The sequence below is a fragment of the Teleopsis dalmanni genome, chromosome 1 (assembly GCF_002237135.1).
Source record: "Teleopsis dalmanni isolate 2A chromosome 1, ASM223713v2, whole genome shotgun sequence".
NCBI lineage: Eukaryota > Metazoa > Arthropoda > Insecta > Diptera > Diopsidae > Teleopsis > Teleopsis dalmanni.
The window spans coordinates 101418763-101438787 of NC_051846.1; the positions used below are offsets into that span (position 1 = coordinate 101418763).

At 32.9% G+C, this 20025-nt stretch overlaps 1 protein-coding gene and 1 pseudogene across 1 annotated transcript; both read right to left on the minus strand.

Annotated features, from left to right (window-relative positions):
* Positions 1-819: 819 nt before the first annotated feature.
* Positions 820-9400, minus strand: LOC119662952. Its single transcript, XM_038072613.1, has 2 exons — positions 9103-9400; positions 820-5021 (listed from the first exon to the last, which is right to left on the minus strand). Exons 1-2 carry the CDS (start codon positions 9398-9400, stop codon positions 820-822), a joined length of 4500 nt encoding a protein of 1499 aa, XP_037928541.1.
* A 6180-nt stretch (positions 9401-15580) lies between these two features.
* On the minus strand, positions 15581-19785 carry LOC119662963 (annotated as a pseudogene).
* Between the last annotated feature and the right edge of the window lie 240 nt (positions 19786-20025).

Sequence of the window (20025 nt, forward strand, 5' to 3'; positions counted from 1 at the left end):
ATTGTGGAATCTATAATAGATGTTTGATTATGAATTAACTGCATTGCATAATCATCTCTACTGTTAAGTTGATTTATTGTGTCAGACATGCTCTCAGCGTAGTCTGAATCAAGCACTCCGAATAAGGTGTGTGCAATATTTCCTACTATGTTAATTGCAGCTCGCTCGTTCCGGCTTTTATATAACAATGTTTGGTCTTGCAACAATTCATCTCTTACATGTTTAAAATGAGTATAGAGAGAAGTACATGCTGTATGTGCTTGCAATTCTGAACATAAACGTTTGATAGTTTTAGTCTCGTTGTTGAAGGAGTCCATTTCGGTCCAATATGGATGAAGATCATAGTAAACAATCATTTTCCATTCTGCCGTTGCTACTTTCATCAAGCCAATGGATTCAAAGTATATTCCTAAATTATTGTCGAAACGTGTTACATTCACTGAATTCCCTGAATGGCAGGAATAATAGAGATAATAACATTGTGCACAGTAATGAATTAGACATTGGCCGTGAATACTTTTTAGGTGGCTCGTCTTGATCTGCGCCTTCGTGTGGTGTTTTCGACTTCGCTTTTGTAAAACTTTTTGAAAGTTGTTCATCAGAAACAGGAGATTGTTCATCGGATGGAAACAGAGGCGCTAGTCTTATCAAAGGACGTCTTAGAGTTCCTGAAGCCATTTTAACATCAACCACGCGAACAAGACCGTCATCTTCCTTATATACCTTTGAAATACGTCCAAGCGCTCATTTTAATGTAGGAACATTATCTTCCTTGATGATTACAAGGGTGCCTTCTTTTACATTTGGATTGGCTGCTTTTCATTTGTGTCGACATTGTAGTTCAGTGAGGTACTCGGTTTTCCAACGTTCCCAAAAGTCCAATTTGAGACGAGAAACTAATTTCCACCTTGTCACCAGATTTATATTTCCTGATTGGGCCTTTGCATCTGCCATTGCTGTGAGTGGTTCTCCGATTAAAAAATGACCAGGTGTTAGTGCTGACAAGTCATTCGGATTACTCGACATAGGTGTCAATGGTCGAGAGTTCAGTATTGCTTCAACTTCTAATACCACAGTCTCTAGTTCCTCATATGTTAGTGAAACCGTCTTAGTACTTCGTATGAATAAGTGTTTTGCTGATTTGACTGGTGCTTTCCACAGTCCACCGAAGTGTGGTGCACGAGGAGGTATAAATTTAAATGTTATTCCTCTTTCATTACATTCGTTAATTATCTTCTCTTGTGCCTTGTTTGCTTGAATTGAGTCTGCATGTTCAAGTAATTGATTCCTTGCTCCCACGAAATTTGTGGCATTGTCACAAAACAAATTCTTGCTATGTCCTCTTCGAGCAATAAAACGTTTCAGTGATCCGATGAAAGCATCTGTGGTTAAATCGCTGACTACTTCGAGATGAACTGTCTTAGTTGTAAAACAACAGTACACAGCAATGTATGCCTTGTGTGGTTTCTTGCCTCGGATTCTGTAATGTATCCAAGGTCCGCAAAAGTCCACTCCAGTGGTGAGGAATGGTCGCCCAGGTTGTACTCTTGTCACTGGCAAATTACCCATCAGTTGTTTATAAAATCGTGGTCTTACTTTAGTACAACGTACACAATGTTGTACTACTGACCTTGCCATCAATTTGCCTTTAATTGGCCAGTATCGTTGACGCATGTTAGCTAGGAGAGACTGCGGACCACAGTGTATGTATTTCTTATGGACTTGTTCCATTATTAATTTGACAATGGGGTCGTTATAAGGCAACAACATAGGATGTTTTGTGTCATACGATAATGAGGCTGCATCCAAACGTCCACCAACTCTTATGATGCCCGTATTATCAATAAAAGGTGCCAGTGATGCCAATGCACTGGACTTATTTATTCTTCCATCAGATTTCATAATTTTGATTTCAATTTTAAATTCTGCATATTGAATACTTATGATGATGACCTGATGTGCTGCATCTAGATCATCTGGAGTCAAAAAATTGCTTGAATGATCATTTTGTTTTCTTCTGGTTCTTTTTACGAATCTTAATATATACGATAATATCCGTTGAAGTCTTCCAAATGAGTTGTTGTGTCGTATTGAGTATATGAACTCTCCAGGATTGGCTGTGCCTTCAACAGCAGACAATGTAGATACTTGAGTTTCCTTCTTCCGTTCAGGATCAATGAGGGTTTCGGATTTTAACGCTGATGATGGTTTTGAAGGCCATAGTTCTTCCCGACCATGCAGGAACATAGGTCCATAAAACCACATACTTGATGACTGTAGTTTATGGGGTGCAAGGCCTCTTGATAAAATGTCAGCTGGATTGTGTTCCGAACTGACGTGGCGCAACTGACGAGGTTCGAGACGAGGTAATGTCAACCTTTTCAAAGGTGCAACCCGAGATTTGGCGCACAAAAGTCGTACAATAATTTGACCATTCTGAAGTGTTGATCGCAAATACGCTGCGGCACCATATGCCTTTTCTGATGCATCTGTAAAGATGTGTAATTGAATGTTGGCAGGAACTTCGCCTTTGAAAATATGACGAGATATCTGCAGACAATTTACTTTTGTCAAATTGTTCCGGAACTGTAACCACTGTTTATGTAATTCAGTCGTCAGTTTTTCATCCCAATCCATCTTTAAATTCCATAATTCTTGAATAAAGATCTTTGCCATCACCACAACTGGTGACAAAAGTCCTAGTGGATCAAATAGCCTTGCTAAATCTGAAGTTGCACTGCGCTTCGTCGTGCTGCAAACAGGTTCCAATTTAACCTTGACGCATAAACTATCAGATTTTGGACACCAGGATAACCCAAGAGTTTTTGTTGTATCGTTATTATTTTCTAAATCTAAATTGACTTCTAAGTCATCGTGTGGAATTCCTTGTAGTAGACTTGGATGATTTGCGCACCATTTTCGCAATTTAAAACCGCTTGCTGTCAGTATTTTGTTTAATTCACTCTGAGTTTCCAACAATGTTCTCAGACTATCTGCCCCTTGTAAACAGTCATCTACATAGAGGTTTTGTTTGAGAGCAGATGCACCTAATGGATAATTTTGCATATTGTCATCAGCTAAAACTTGCAAACATTTGGTTGCTAGATACGGTGCTGATCTAGTACCATATGTTACTGTGTTGAGTTCAAAGTACTTTATAGGTTGACTTGGTTCATTTCTCCAAACGATAAGCTGACATTGTCTGTCTTCTGGATGTACAAGTATTTGTCGGTACATCTTTTCAATGTCTGTTGGAAACACATAACGAGGAAGACGGAATCGTAATAAAATAGACAGTAATTCACTTTGAACAGTTGGTCCGATGTGTAGTAAATCATTGAGAGATTGCCCTGATGTTGTTTTGGATGATGCATTAAATACCACACGTAACTTAGTGGTGGTACTGTCGGGTTTAAGCACACAATGATGTGGTATAAAGTAATGTGGTGACATAATCCTTTCAATATCTATTTCGGTCATATGTCCCAATTTTTCATATTCATCTAAAAACTCTACGTATTGTCGTTTGAGGTGACTATCCTTTGAAAGTCTATGCTCTAGTGCTAGAAATCTATTTGTAGCAATGTCTTTCGAATCTTCCAAAGCGAATCTGTCATTTATAAAAGGAAGACGTACGATGAATCGTCCCGTAACATTCTGATATGTAGTTTGAGTGAATTGAGCTTCACATTGTTGCTCTGCTATTGACAAGACCTTTGAGTGAGTATCAACTTCTTCAACCTTCCAGAATTGTTCTATTGCATTTTCTAAACTATCTTCTGATGCTATTCCACATGTTGCAATCATTGTGTTAGCATTTTGGATTTTTCCAGATACGATCCATCCGAGCACAGTGTTCTGTAGAATTGGTAGTTCCCTTGAAAGTTGTATTTGACCAGGACTTAGGAGTTGATGATAAAATTCTGCTCCAAGCAACATATCAATTTTGTCAGACTTATGGAATGTGGGATCTTCTAATTGGATGTTATTGGGCAGATTCCAATTTGAAATTTGTAAGTGTTGCGATGGTTGATTGGACACAATTTTTGGCAACACAATTGCTTCAAGTATTGTTTTGTAATCGGTCACTTTTGATTGCACAGAAAGTGTTGTACGACTTTTAGAACTCAATTTACCTATCCCTATGCCTTCGATGCAAATCGAACTGGAGCTTACTTGCAGCCCTAATCTGGATGCCAATCGTTCAGTCACAATATTTATTTGTGAACTTGAATCCAATACTGCTCTGCACTCGACTGTTCTTCCATTAGAGTTGGAGGCTAAAAGTTTTGCTGTTCCCAAAAGAACGCAACTGGTCTGACCATGATTGATGGACGACATTAGAGTTGTTTGTGCAAGTGGCCTTGAAGTGTTTTCAACTGACGTATGATTTGATAGTTGAACTGGGTGTCTATTTTGATGCAACAGTGTATTATGTCTTCTTTGGCATATAGTACAACCCCTGCTGGAGCATTGTAATGCCATATGACCAGGTTTCATGCAGTTTGTGCACAATTTATGACGTTTTAGTAAATCGTACTTCTGTTGTATGGATTTACGTTTGAAAGTTTCGCATGAAAATAATTGATGACTACTATTGCAAGTAATACATTTTGATCCTGAGTCTGTAGCTGCAAGTGCAACTGCTGGATGTCGTGGTTTGTGACTTTGTTTGTGGTTTCCATTCGTCATCGATTCGAATGCCTGAAATCTTCCTTCTAGGAACCGCAATAATTCTTTTAATGAAATTATTCTTCGACTGTCTTCTAACGATTGCTCGAATGCTGTATGTGAAGCTTTGTCTAGCTTTCTAATAATTACGTGAACCATTATGGCGTCCCAAGATTTAACATCAATACCTTGAGCTGCTAATCCATAATAACATTCTTTTGTAACACCATGTATGCCCTTAAGACTGCTTGTTGATTCAATTGTTATATTTGGTTGTGATAACAATTTATTTAGTAATGCTGTCACCAAGAGTCGTTTGTTGTCATACCGATTTGACAGAATATCCCAAGCTATATTGTAATTTCATGGATCAATTGTTGAAACAAATCTCTAAACTCAATCCATTTCAAATAGTCTCCATCAAATGTTGGCAAAACTATTTTTGGAAGTCTGATTTGTTGAGTTGCTGCAGGGCCCTCTGACGTCAATCCTTCAGTTGGTTGACTGTGTTGTTTTAAATATATCAACGCGTTTTGGGCATCTTTATCCGTTGAATAGTATTGATCCCAAGTATATCCGACGATGTCTTCTGCGTCGGCTGATGACCATATTTCATCATTGTTATCCCTCAGATCCTTCTGATATTTTTCTATTAGAGAATATTTCAGATCATAATAACTAGGATGATGTTTTATGGTCATTTCTTCATATATTTCATCTATTGTGGCAGTAGTTTGATTTCAGCATCATTAGATTCGAAATTATTCCACAACGTGTTTAGTTTATTTAGCCGATCTTCATAATATGTGGTATCCTGCTTGCGGGTACTAGAATCCTTTTTGAAATTGGTTATCAGTCGCTCAATTTCTGTACCGAGCTCTGACTGCTTCTTTAATAACGCATCCATTGCGATGTTTGAATTTTCGGTCCGAAAATTCTAATGAATAAATACTTCAGCTGATTACTGAGTAGACCTTTTGGTGTGTCCTTTTGTAGGTAATTGACTCCTTCGATATGTATTTCGACAAAATGAAAGCTGATATTTCATCAACAATCACGTCGGGGTCACCAAAAAATGTACGCTACTTGGTGCTAACCCAGATCCTTAATCTGTGTTAGCTTGGTAGCCAATTTTTATGTGTAAAGTAGTTTGAGCACTTTTAACCCAAACTACTTGTATTTTCTATGTTGATTAGTTTGAGCACTTGAAACCCAAACTAATCGATGCGAGAAAGTAAGAAAGTTATAATTGATTTTTCTTTTCCTTCTGAACTTTATTAAAATTATTTCTTATATTTATACAAAATTATTTAATTAACAAGCTATTAAATTATGCATTAATTGACAATAAATATTAATGCATAATTCACAAATAAATAAATTTGCTTACGCTGTGCTGACATAATTATAGGCCAACATATTACACACTTTCTTCAGTGCATTGACCAACAAGAAAAGCTGATAATGCAAAATTGCACTTTTCGTTGGTCAATGACTGGTCGCAGTGTTGGCCCAAATAATATGTAAACACATGTAACCAAATATCATAACAAAAAAAAACAAATATATAAAATAATATTAATTAAATGCAAACATAAACAACGTATAATGAGCATTTTAGAGAGAACTTTTCATTATCACTAATATCCATTTTATCAATCAATTCATTTACTAACAAATTTGATTTTAATTGCCTTTAAAACTTAATTACTAATTTCTTGAAAGCCTTATTTCCTCCTTTTAAACAACGATTTAATTCAGATTTTCATATTAATTTTTTTCGCAATAAAAGTTTCTTGGTTTGATAAAATTTAACGTTCTTAATATTTTGAAAACAACTGCCACTGAAACAGGGAGGTGATGCTGATCGCATCCGTTTTCGAATTGGGAATTGATATGTCAATATCACCTTCAGGTTTCCGTTCATCATCAGTTGTATCATAATTCTATAGGCACAACGAAGGAACAGCTCCTCTCTTAAGATATTTTTTTCCAATAAATTCGGCAGAAAAATGATTACTACATAAATACAATCAGGTGTTGTTTTCAATAAATTCTTCACTTAATTTGTCTGCCCACTTTTTAAAAATAGTCGAATTATAATTTGGAAATTTAAATATTTTTAAATCGAAAAAATTTCTTTTGGATTCTTGCAATGGAATAAACAATACTTATTACCCGCAATCGTTTTACGATTCCTTTTAGAGACTTTAAACTTTTTAAACAAATGAAACTAAAGCAGAATATAGACGATGCCACATGTTTGCAGACAAGGTATACGTGCTACCAAATCGCACCGTGTATATTTAAGTTTGCATACCAAATTTCGGTCTGAGACATGTATGTGACCAGCGCCAAGTTAGCAACGTTACTAGAAAATACAGAGCTGTATTTTCAAAAAAATGTTTATACAGTGATATTTTTGTTAATATAAGGAATTAAACTGAAACAAAATGCATTATTCTTATAGAGTTTTGAAAGATCTTTCGATTGGCATTTACAAATTTGAAATACGATGCGTATTTTTCAAATTATAGCGAAAATAAAAACTGACCAAAATCGACTTTTTTTGAAAAAATTTATGTTTAGAAAAATCTAGGAAAGGTACAATATTGCACGCAAATACATCTAACGAGAATTAATCAGAGTAGACCAATTTAGAGAAATTTGATGTCAAAACTAAATTTCTAAACTCGTCAAATTTCAAGCTTTTTAAAAAATGTAACACGCAAAAGTATAAAAAAAATGCTCACGAAACCGAGTAAATAAGAATCATTTCAATATCTTAACTGAAATATATATATATTATTAAAATAAGTATACATTTTGCACATGTTCCGATATTAGTGCATTTTATTTAAATTTCGAAGGAGGTACAGCCAGCACTCTTAAAGTTCCTAAAACTAGATTGATCACTCTTTCAAACGAAACTAATTTCACAAAAATCGAGTAGAAAATTTTTTAATTATATATATTAAAAAAAAAGTGATTTTTTTACGAAAAAAATATATGTTAACTAACACCATTCTAATAACACATTAAGGTGAAAAGCTGTACAATGCTAAAAACTCACCATCACTGTAAGGTTTAATACAGAACTCTGTTAAAGGTTATATTCTGTGTTATGGGGATAATAATGATATTTAATTAATTATAAATTTTACGAAAGGGTACAAAGTTGCACGGTATTTTTTTGAAAAGTACACATATTTTAGAATATTTTGGCATATAAATCATTACAAATGAGTAAACAGATTTTCTAAAATTATGAAAAATATAATGTGTATAAACGACTATATATTCGTTTGTAAACAGCATAACATATACCACCATATCAAACATTTTTCAATATATATTGTACCAGTTTGTAAAATTTATAATTATTTAAATATTCACAGTATCCCCTAACAAAGAATATAACAGCTAACAAATGCCTGCAAAAGACTTCAATGCATTTGTGAATATGCTTCAAAAGTAGTTTTTGTCAATATCTTCTTTGTTTGCGACTCGATTTTGATAATTCTTGCATCAATTCATATAAGAAATATATAAACAATTTAAAAAAATACCGTGCAACATTGTACTACTTCTTATTTTTTTTTAATATATATTGAAAAATGCTTGATATGACGACATATGTTATACTGTTTACAGACGAAAATTTAGTTTACTATATGCAATATATTTTTAAATTTAATTTAAATATTAAATTTAAAATATTATTATTATCTCCTTAACACAGAATATAACCGCCTATAAATACCTTTAACAGAGTTCTTTAGTAGACTTTAAAGTGGTGGTGAGTTTTTAGCATTGTACAGCTTTTCACCTTAATGTGTTATTAGAATGGTGTTAGTTAACATACATTTTTTTCGTAAAAAAACTACTTTTTTAAACATATATAATTAAGAAACGTTCTACTCGATTTTTGTGAAATTAGTTTCATTTGAAAGAGTGATCAATCTAGTTTTAGGAACTTTAAGAGTGCTGGCTGTACCTCCTTCGAAATTTAAATAAAATGCACTAATATCGGAACATGTGCAAAATATGTACTTATTTTTATAATATTTTTATGTTTTAGTTGAGATATTGAAATGATTCTTATTTACTCGGTTTCGTGATCATATTCTTTATACTTTTACTTTTTACATTGTTTAAGAAGCTTAAAATTAGACGAGTTTAGAAATTTAACTTTGACATCAAATTTCTCAAAATTGGTCTACTCGATTTTTATGTTTTTTTTTTTTTGCTATTGATAGCCTGATTAATTCTCTTTAGATGTATTTGCGTCCAATAAGAAGATCTAAAGCTAATGGTGGTATGTGTTGTAACTTTTTTTATTAAGTTTTCTGAAGCTTTAAATAACGGGATCAGAACTAATGAGAAACCTATTCAAAATATCGTAATTGGTCTTTTCTCTGCTACATTTACGTGCTTCTTGCGCTTCCTCCATTAATTGCCCAATTGGTAACATAGCGTGCGATATTATCTCCGGACCATGAATAAAGTATTTATATAGTGTAGGAGGCATATTATCGATAGCATATTTCGATACAAAATATGTAGCAGTTTCATATGTAAAACATCGATGCCTTTCAATTTCTATTTCATTGCCACAAGAAACAACAATAAATGTGATATGCATCCTTTTTATTAAATCTAAATCAACACTAGTGATTTTAACCGATAGTTCTGCGTTCTTGAAAGAACCTTCTGAGTGTGTTCCCATCATTTGAGTTACCAAATTCGGGTTTTGGTTGATTAACGATTAAACCAGCTCTATCTTTAAAGTCTTTTTGAATATGTCTCTTTGTTTCCATGACAGTTTTTTTATCGTATTCTGACTTTGCTTGTTATTTTTTTATGGGTAATTTATAAGATAAATGCCGTAGACATTCAAAAAACCTTATCCAACGATGCAATACCGACAACCCAAAACTAAGACTAGAAGTTTCAACATTTTTAGCAATCATTTCATCAATTGAATCAATTGAAACTTTGCACTAGTTGCACCGCAAAAGTAACACTTCTGAGTTGATGTTGTTTTGGTTAAGGCATTGCATACTTTTTCATCTACCATTGTTAACAGAAAATTATGTCTCACCTCAACAGTTTTGTTTTCGAATACCACAACAGACTTATCAATGTTTTGAACTTCTTCTTCAGCCATTTGTTTTTCTTCTCTAGAAACGCTTGCGCTTTCTTTTTTAAAAAGGATCTTAAAGGGTCTACAAAATCTGGTAAAAGATGGTCTCGGGTCTTGCCAAATTATTTTGTCACCACAAAGTAACCATAATGGTACAAACGATGTTATGAAAACAGCAGCATCGCTGGCATTTGGTCCATGAAATGCCTGTTTAAATGAGGTATGGCCAAAACTTCCATCAAATCCCCACTTAGATTGTAAACAAAAATTTGCTAATTCTTCTTCACATAAAGTAATAATAACAGAATCTTGCAGTACTACTAGACGCTCCACAGTATGGTCAAGAAGTGCTTTTAACTTAACTTCAGCCGAAGTTTCAGTTATTTTATAGTCGGAATGAGGATAACAAAGTTTTTTAGCTGACTGTACCGATGAATAAGACGGAAAACGATCTGGAGCAGCCAGATCTTCTTCAAACCGTGAGTTTTTCATAATATCATACAGCGTCTGACGTGAAATGAAAATAGTGTTTGATAAGGTTCCTATAAAAAGAAGACATTTTCTTATTATCAGATAATTTTTAGAAATCACATTTTTCCCCTTTTACATTTCGCAAACTACATTGACATCACTTATATTGTTACTCGTTACAAAAACAAAACAAAAGAAGAAACAGACACATCACACCAACAATGTTTGCTTACATGCAATAATTATCTACCGTAGTGAGCAAATTGGCGCAGATATTGTAGCACCATAATCTGAATATTTCAGAAAAGGCACAGAAGGGCACATTAATTTTTTGCCACAAGGTAGTCAAATATATGTACTTTACATATAATTTGGAATTATAAGTACATTTTACTACAAAAATAACATTATGTCTATTTATTTCCTGAAAATACATGTAATTTCAAGACTATAACAATAACTTTTTTTAATTATTTATACAAATATTTTGTAATCGCAAATACATTTAAATATTAAAAAAATACCTGAGCTTGAAGGTATTACAAAAATTACTTGTGAATAATATTTTATTTCAATTAGCACTTCAAATCACTAAAAAATGTGCAACGCACTCTTGACACAGCATGAATAAATAAACGTGCTATGGTGATACCGTTATATATGGGTCATTCTTTTACAAACCGGACGGATTTTGGCAAGAAATGACCTCATCACCTCCGATTTGGCTGAAATTTTTTTTATGAGCTCCTTTCATAAAATAAGAAGACCTGTATCTCGGCAAAAAATTTTGTAATTTTTTTCCTAGGAGATATGGACCCATGGGGTTTTGAGAATTGGCATTGTAGACACATTTTCAAATGGCTATATCTCAAGTTCTATAAAAGGTAGAAACTTGAAATTTATTGCGTTTTAAAGATAATTGGTTGAACTTTTAAGAAATTGTTTAAACAATTAAGATTGTTTATATTTAGGTACTAATATTAACCGATAAATTTCAAAAAAAAGATATCTCAAAACGGTACGCAACATTTTTCATTTTTTATATTTTACTTAGATTTAGTTTTAAATTTTACTAAGAAAAAAAAATTTTCATGATGGCACCAATTTTTATAAATTTTTTAAATTTTTTTTTTTCTCATAAAACACATCAAACACATGCGTGCTATATTTACATTGAATGAATTTTCAAAAAATATACTACAAATATTCTTATATAATATTTTTGATTTCAATTAGTAATAAAATTGTACATAAAACTCAGAAATTTCAGGACGATATTGTCGTTGGAAGTACTTTTAAAAAATTTATTTATCCTTCACATCACTCCGAACACATACACACGATTTTTCAGTAAAAAAAAAACATAGAGGAATACGTCACACAAATTTTTCATTTTTTACTTTTAATTTCGATTAAACCATAAATTCTTCTTCGAAAATAAATATTTCCAGTGTGATATTGCTTCCAGAAATAATTTAAAAAAAATTAATTTATCAGGTGTCCTTCATGTTACTCATACGCACCATAATATCCTTTAATCCATTTTCCAAGAAAAGTGACACAATATTCACATTTTAAATTAGTTCCGCATCATCTCTATTTTTAAATTATAAATTTTAACATAATTAAACCGTTTTATGAACTTTTTCTTATATTGATGAGTTTAAAAATTAATTAGTTCCACACTAGCTGAACTACCTGTATAACTGCAGCACATAAGTACACCCACCTTCTATGGTGAGTGTTATTCTGCTACAGTTGGAAAAATTCTTTAAGCAGGTAAGAACTGTAAACAATTTGAAATGGAGTGTCTAGGTACTCCTATCTTTAAAAGATCCAGTATAAAATTTGGTATAAAATGTTAAGTAAGTCTGATAAATTTTCAGTTTCTGTTTTGAAAGCGAACAAACAAGTAAGAACATTTAAAGTTTGAAAAGTTGAAAAAAATAAATTGCATCTACGGCAATTCAATGACTTAAAATGTTTCAATCCGCTGAAGTTAAAAATACATCCAAGAAAGGCCAAAGTAAGGCAAGTTTCAGATAGTATCCTGCGTATGTTGGGGATGCCTAGGACCAAAAAAAATATGGGGAAAAAAATATGTAACAGTTGCCGAATGAGACTGGCGATGAGAGCCAAAAAAAATAAGAACAATGAAGGAGCTATATCGGAAAACAACAGCCAGTCATCGAGCGAGGAAAATATTCAACCATCAAGTAATAGCAGTTCGGCTACATACGAAACTGAAGTCAGAAAAAGTGCTATTAGTCCATTAAATAAAGCACTCTCTCTAATAAGCAATACCCCAATTACATCGAGAAAACTTAAACAACAGGAATATAAAAATGAAAAAATAAAGGATATAACTGAAGCGATTAAACATAAAATTTTCAACATTCCTCCCGATGAGTCCAACAATAGCGATGAAGAAGATGACCTTGCATCAATTTTAAAAAATCTACAGGAAAAATTCAATGGCACAGCAGATAGGACGATGAAAATAAAAATATTGAGTGTGGTACATAATTGGTCTTTTCGAAGAATCACAACTCACTTTCCAAACGCTACAAAGCATATGATTACTGTAGCTAAAAAACTTGCTTCAGAAAAAGGAATCTTAGAAGACCCAAATCCAAAAAGCCATCCATCGTTAGAAAAACATGTAACCGATGCAGTTTTAAATTTTTACGAATGTGATGAAAACAGTCAAATAATGCCTGGGAAAAAGGACTGCGTATCCGTAAAAATTGACGGGAAGAGGACACAGATGCAAAAACGGCTCATTCTAAGCAATCTAAAGGAGTTGCATACTCTTTTCAAACTCAGCCATCCGGACCTCAAATGCAGTTTTTCAAAATTTGCAGCTTTACGACTACAACATTGCGTTCTTGCAGGAGCAAGTGGTACACATTCAGTTTGTGTATGCTCCATTCACGAAAATGTACGATTAATGATAGATGGAGTAAATATAAAAGCACTGACTGCATGCAGTAGGGAGCCGATAAATGACTATAAAGATTGTCTACACCGCATGATTTGCCATGCTTCAAGCACAGAATGCTTTTTAGGAACCTGTGCCAAATGTCCTAGAACTGAAAACATTAATCGACAACTTCTGGAGATATTTGATGACAACATGATTGAAACCGTTACATATAAACAATGGATTCGTGAAGAGTGATGCACATTGAAAACCTTGACATTACCAATAGACGAATATTTGCAATCCTTAACAGACGGTTTAGACAAATTGCTATTGCATTCCTTTATCGTTAAGAAACAGGCAGAGTTTTTAAATGATAAGAAAAGCAACTTAGCAAAAAATGAATGCATAGTTTTATGTGATTTTTCCGAAAATTATGCCTTTGTTGTTCAAAACTCTGTTCAAGGTATTCACTGGAATAATAATCAGGCAACGATTCATCCGTTTGCAATATACCACCGTGATGAAAATAAAAAACTACAAATAAAAAATTTCGTCTGCATATCTGACTGTTTACATCACAACACAACTGCTGTACATTTGTTCCAAAAATACGCGATCAAATTCATTAAAAAAATTAGTACGGATATCAAAAAAATTATATATTTTTCCGATGGATCGGGTTCACAATACAAAAATAAAAAAAATTTTATTAATTTAACTCATCACAAAGCAGACTTTGGTTTGGAGGCAGAATGGCACTTTTTCCCAACTTCACACGGCAAAGGACCATGCGACGGCTTAGCTGGTACCTTAAAGAGGAATGCTGCAAGAGCTAGTTTTCAACGAATACATAATCCAATTCAAACACCAAAGGAATTATTTAACTGGGCTAACGAATGTTTACCAAATGTTGTGTGCCATTTCTCAACATCAAAAGACTATGAAGCTGAAGAAAATAAGATTAAACACCGTTTCGAAGCAGCTACATCAGTTAAAGGTACATTAAAATATCACTGCTTTATTCCTAATTCGAAAACGATATTAATGGCAAAAATATTTTCTTCTGCATACATTTCAGATTATGTATCAATAATGAAATGATTATTAATAAAATCAATACAAAAACTTAAAAAAAATATTTTGTTTATAGTTCTTTACAGTTTATCTCCATATAGAATTGTTTACAGTTTATTTCCTATAACAATTCGTACCTGCTTAAAGAATTTCTTCAACTGTGTAATTATGTGCTGCAGTTATACAGGTAGTTCAGCTAGTGTGGAACTAATTAATTTTTAAACTCATCAATATAAGAAAAAGTTCATAAAACGGTTTAATTATGTTAAAATTCATAATTTAAAAATAGAGATGATGCGGAACTAATTTAAAATGTGAATATTGTGTCACTTTTCTTGGAAAATTGATTAAAGGATATTATGGTGCGTATGAGTAACATGAAGGACACCTGATAAATTAATTTTTTTAAATTACTTCTGGAAGCAATATCACACTGAAAATATTTATTTTCGAAGAAGAATTTATTGTTTAATCGGAAGTAAAAGTAAAAATGAAAAATTTGTGTGACGTATTCCTCTATTTTTTTTTTTTACTGAAAAATCGTGTGTATGTGTTTGGAGTGATGTGAAGGATAAATAAATTTTTTAAAAGTACTTCCAACGACAATATCGTCCTGAAATTTTTGAGTTTTATGTACAATTTTATTACTAATTGAAATCAAAAATAGTATATAAGAATATTTGTAGTATATTTTTTGAAAATTCATTCAATGTAAATATAGCACGCATGTGTTTGATGTGTTTTATGAGAAAAAAAAATTTAAAAAATTTATAAAAATCGGGGCCATCATGAAAGTTTTTATTTCTTAGTAAAATTTATAATTGAATCTAAATAAAATATAAAAATGAAAAATGTTGCGTATCGTTTTGAGATATCTTTTTTTTTTGAAATTTAACGGTTAATATTGGTACTTAAATATAAACAATCTTAATTGTTTAAACAATTTCTTAAAAGTTCAACCAATTATCTTTAAAACGCAATAAATTTTAAGTTTCTACCTTTTATAGAACTTGAGATATAGCCATTTGAAAATGTGTCTACAATGCCAATTCTCAAAACCCCATGGGTCCATATCTCCTAGGAAAAAAATTACTGTTATATTTCTGTGTTTAGATAATTCTATTTTATTTATTCAAAATCATTTATTCAATTATCAATTAATTATTACATGTGCACGCGCTTTTTCTATCTATCTTCGCTTCGCATGCTCCAAAACAGCTGATCACCTTAGTGATGCCATCTCGTTACGATAATTGATTTTATATCGTAACACCTTCCCTTTTCGAAATGTTTCACTGTGGTTGAAACCTAGGGACTGCTTTGCGATTACGTGTTGTCCTACGAAGAACAGGTGATGTAGGTGTTGAAATTGTTGTAGGCATTATGGGTAACTCGGTTGGCGATGTCGATAGTGGTAGAATATTAGGCAGTGTCTGATTGTTGAGTGCTTTTGTAAACTGATCTGATTGTTGCGGTAAGTCATACACATCTAGTGCAGCTTCCCAAAACCTGTGGTTATTATTTTGGTCGTGGTAGCGCTTTCATAATTGATTACAATGAATTCGAATTAATTTTCCATTGTTCAGAATAACATTGTACATTACTTTTCCTTTTTCCTCAATGACTTCCCCAGGCATCCATTTGAAACGGTTAACTTCATTTGGAATGTTGGCGTAAATTTTATCTGATGGAAAGTATTTTATTTCCTTGGCACCGTGCCTTTTGTTAAATTGCTTTTCCATTTTGAATTTATTTGGACTTAACTTTGCATTGTGTAGCTTTTTTGGCTGCAGCAAATCTAAATTTATTCTCATTTTCCTTCCGAACATGACTTCTGCTGGAGATCGCTTCTCTGGTGAGTTTACATTCGGTGTTGAACGATATGTCTGAACAAATGTGCATAAATTTTGTGTGATCGTCCCCTCTCCTTCTAATTTTTTTAAAGATCTTTTGAAAGTGTCTACAAACCTTTCAGCTTGACCATTCGACATTGGATAGTAAGGGCTGGAATATAGATGTTCAACGCCGTTATGTTTTAAGAATTGTTCAAAATGTTCACTACGAAACTGTGTTCCATTATCTGATACGATTGTTTTTGGCAGACCAAATCGGGCAAAAATATCATTTAAAATATTCACGGTTGCTTGTGATGACATTGCTTTTGTTTGAACAATTTCCGGCCACTTTGAATATGCGTCGACAATGACCAAAAAATACCATCCTTCTATCGGTCCAGCATAGTCTATATGCACCCGCTCCCACTGTTCGCTTGGTGTGGGCCAAGAATGAAGTAATGTTTTCGTAGGCATCTTTGCTGCATTTGCACATTGATTGCAATTTTGAATAAATGTTTTTATATCAGTATCAATGTTTGGCCAATATACAAAACTCCGTGCTAATGCCTTGGTACGCTCAATACCTTGATGACCACGATGTAATTGTTTCAGTACACGTTTTTTATAGACTTGTGGAATAACAATACGTTCACCGTACACAACACATTCATTTATTAATGATAACTCATTTTTCCTGTGTAAAAATGCTTGTAATTCTCTATTATTTATTGTTTTGTTAGGCCAACCATTTGTAATATAATATATTATTTGTTTTAGAATTGGATCTTTTGCTGGTAAAGTATTTATAGTGTTAACTATAATTGAATTTACACTTCTTTCTAATTTGATTGATGCTACAACGTAATTTTCAGAAATATTTTCGTTGTTGTTTATAAGTCTAGATAATACATCAGCGTATCCGAAACTGTTTGTTGAAATGAATCTTATTTCAAAATCGTATGCTAAATGCTGAATTGCCCATCTTTGAAGACGATTAGCTTGATGTATAGCAATGCCTGTTTTTCTACCGAAAATAGTCAGTAAAGGCTTATGGTCGGTATGCAATATAAATCTTCTTCTATACAACATTTTATGAAATTTGGTAACTGCAAATATGAGTGCAAGTCTTTCTTTTTCTATCTGGCTATATTTTTGTTCTGCCGGAGTGAGAGAACGTGAAGCATGGCAAATAGGTTTAATGGATTCATCTGAATATTCATGCATGATGCATGCGCCTAACCCATAGTTTGATGCGTCAGCAGCTACAATTAGCTTCTGATTTGGATCATAATGGCATAATAATAAATTTGATGACATTATAGCTTTAAGATGATGGAAAGACTTCTGATGTATCGCGTCCCATTTCCATTTTACATTTAACTTAAGTAAATTATCAAGTGGTCCTCTTAACTCACGCATCTTCGGAACAAATTTCCCGTAAAAATTTATTGCGCCAAGAAAAGAACGTAATTCTGTAATATTTGATGGTTCTGGCATTTGCTTGATAGCGGCAATACGTTCTGGATCAGGTTTTAACCCTTCTTGATTAATGATGTACCCTAAATACTTAATTTCAGTTTTAAAGAAATCACATTTTTCGTATTTTAATTTAAACCCATAATCACGTAGCCTTGTAAGAACTGCATATAAATTGTCTGTATGTTCAGATGCTGTTTTACCGGAAACAAATATGTCATCAATATATGATGCAGTGCAATTTAGTCCTGCTAACATTTGGTCCATAATTTGTTGAAAAATTGCTGGAAATGTTTTTATTCCAAAATCCATTCTGTTTTACTGGAATAGCCCGATGTGTGTATTTATTGTTAGTAGATGTTTCGATGCGTCATCAACCTCGGTTTGTAAGAATGCATCCGATAAATCTATATGGCTAAATATTTTTGAATTTGCCAATTTTGAGAATATATCTTCTGGTAATGGTAATGGGTATTGATGTGATTCGAGGCAGTTGTTTACACCAGTTGAGAAATTAGCACATATGCGTACGTTTCCGTTTGTTTTTTTCACAACAACTATAGGTGCTGCCCATGCGGAGAAGTTTACTGGTGAAATAACCTTTAATTCTTGGAGTCTTTTGAGTTCATCTTCAACTAGTTGTTGTACCGCATATGCAACTGGACGCTTTGGCCTAAATACTGGCTGAACGTTTGGTTTCGTTGTGATTACTGCTTTTGTTTTAGTGCATAACCCCATTTTGCCATCGAATACATCTGAAAAAAAATGTTTCAGGTGAGTATCTTTATTCGGATTTGAACACAATTGAATACTATCCTGATTTTGACAAATACTATTACAAATAGAATTGATTGACATATTACATAAGTTCAATTCTTGTATCCAATCTAAACCTATTACGTTGAGATTTTGTATAGGAGTAACAAAACAAGTTAAACTTTGCTGTTGATTTCGAAATTCTACGTTGCATTTAAATTTTGCTGACAATGGTAACTCATCTGTTGCGCTGCGTGCTGTATGTTCTGATTCGCTAACATTATCGGCTTTGATTTTTTTGAAATTGTCTTCAGAAATTATTGTTATATCTGATGCTGTGTCAAGTTGCAAATTTAATGGTGTGCCATTAATTTTGACTAATATGTATTTGCGTTTAATCATATTGACTTTGTTTGTAGTGAAGATACTTTTTGAATTGAATTGACGGCCCTTATCAATTTTATGGTATTTTTGATTTTCATTTTGAGTTTTTCGGTATTTGCAATATCCTTCTTTATGCCCGACAAGTTTGCATCTGTCGCATTTGTGATTTTTGAATGGACAGTGCCGCGAGTAATGAAATTCACCACAAAACCAACAAGGTGTTTTCGGTAAACTTGAAGATTCTTTTGACTTGCCATTATTTTTGATTTGTTTTTCAGTTTTATGGTTATTGACACGTAAACGATTTACCGGGCATTGCTTTCTATGAGCATTGTATCGACTTTTAAATTTAGTATCTTTTGGCATTCTGTTGATAAGGTCTCCAACGTGACTTTCGTGCTTTCATTTTCCAATTTATTTAACATTTTTGTGCGTAATTCAAATTCTGATGGTGACTTTAACCCCATAATGAATATTAGACACTTAAATTGATCTGTAGTTAAATCATTCAGTTTGAATAATTCACATTGCTTATTAACCATGCTCGCATATGTAACGAAATCTTGTATGGGCTGCTTTGTTATCTGTAAGCAATTGAATCTAGTATTGAATAGTGAAATCTGATTTCCAAAAAGTTTCTTGAGTTTTTCTACTGTGTCTTTAAAAGTAAAATCACGACTATGATTTGGTAGAATATAATTGATGTATTTATTATGAACAATGGTGTTCAATTTACGTAAAAGCAATCGTGTTTTTGCGGCATCATCCAATTTTGCAGCATCGATTAGAAACAGATCTTCGTACCGCATGTACCAAGTGTCAAATGTAATGTTATTTTCTGGATCGTGACAAAATTCTGTGATGTTTGATGCAAGTGCTTCAATTATGAATTCTGGTTCTGTTGGCTTGGATGTTGACGATGAATGCTCCGCTACTTCTGATTTTCCTTCTTTAAACAATTTTGCGATAAGATTCTGCATTGCAAGATTGTCTTGATGATTTTGATTCTGAATTTGTTTCAGAATATCAGCAAGTTGCTCTGCCATCTTGCTATATTTTTACACTTTAAAAGTTTTCCTCGTCGCCACTGTTATATTTCTGTGTTTAGATAATTCTATTTTATTTATTCAAAATCATTTATTCAATTATCAATTAATTATTACATGTGCACGCGCTTTTTCTATCTATCTTCGCTTCGCATGCTCCAAAACAGCTGATCACCTTAGTGATGCCATCTCGTTACGATAATTGATTTTATATCGTAACAATTACAAAATTTTTTCCTG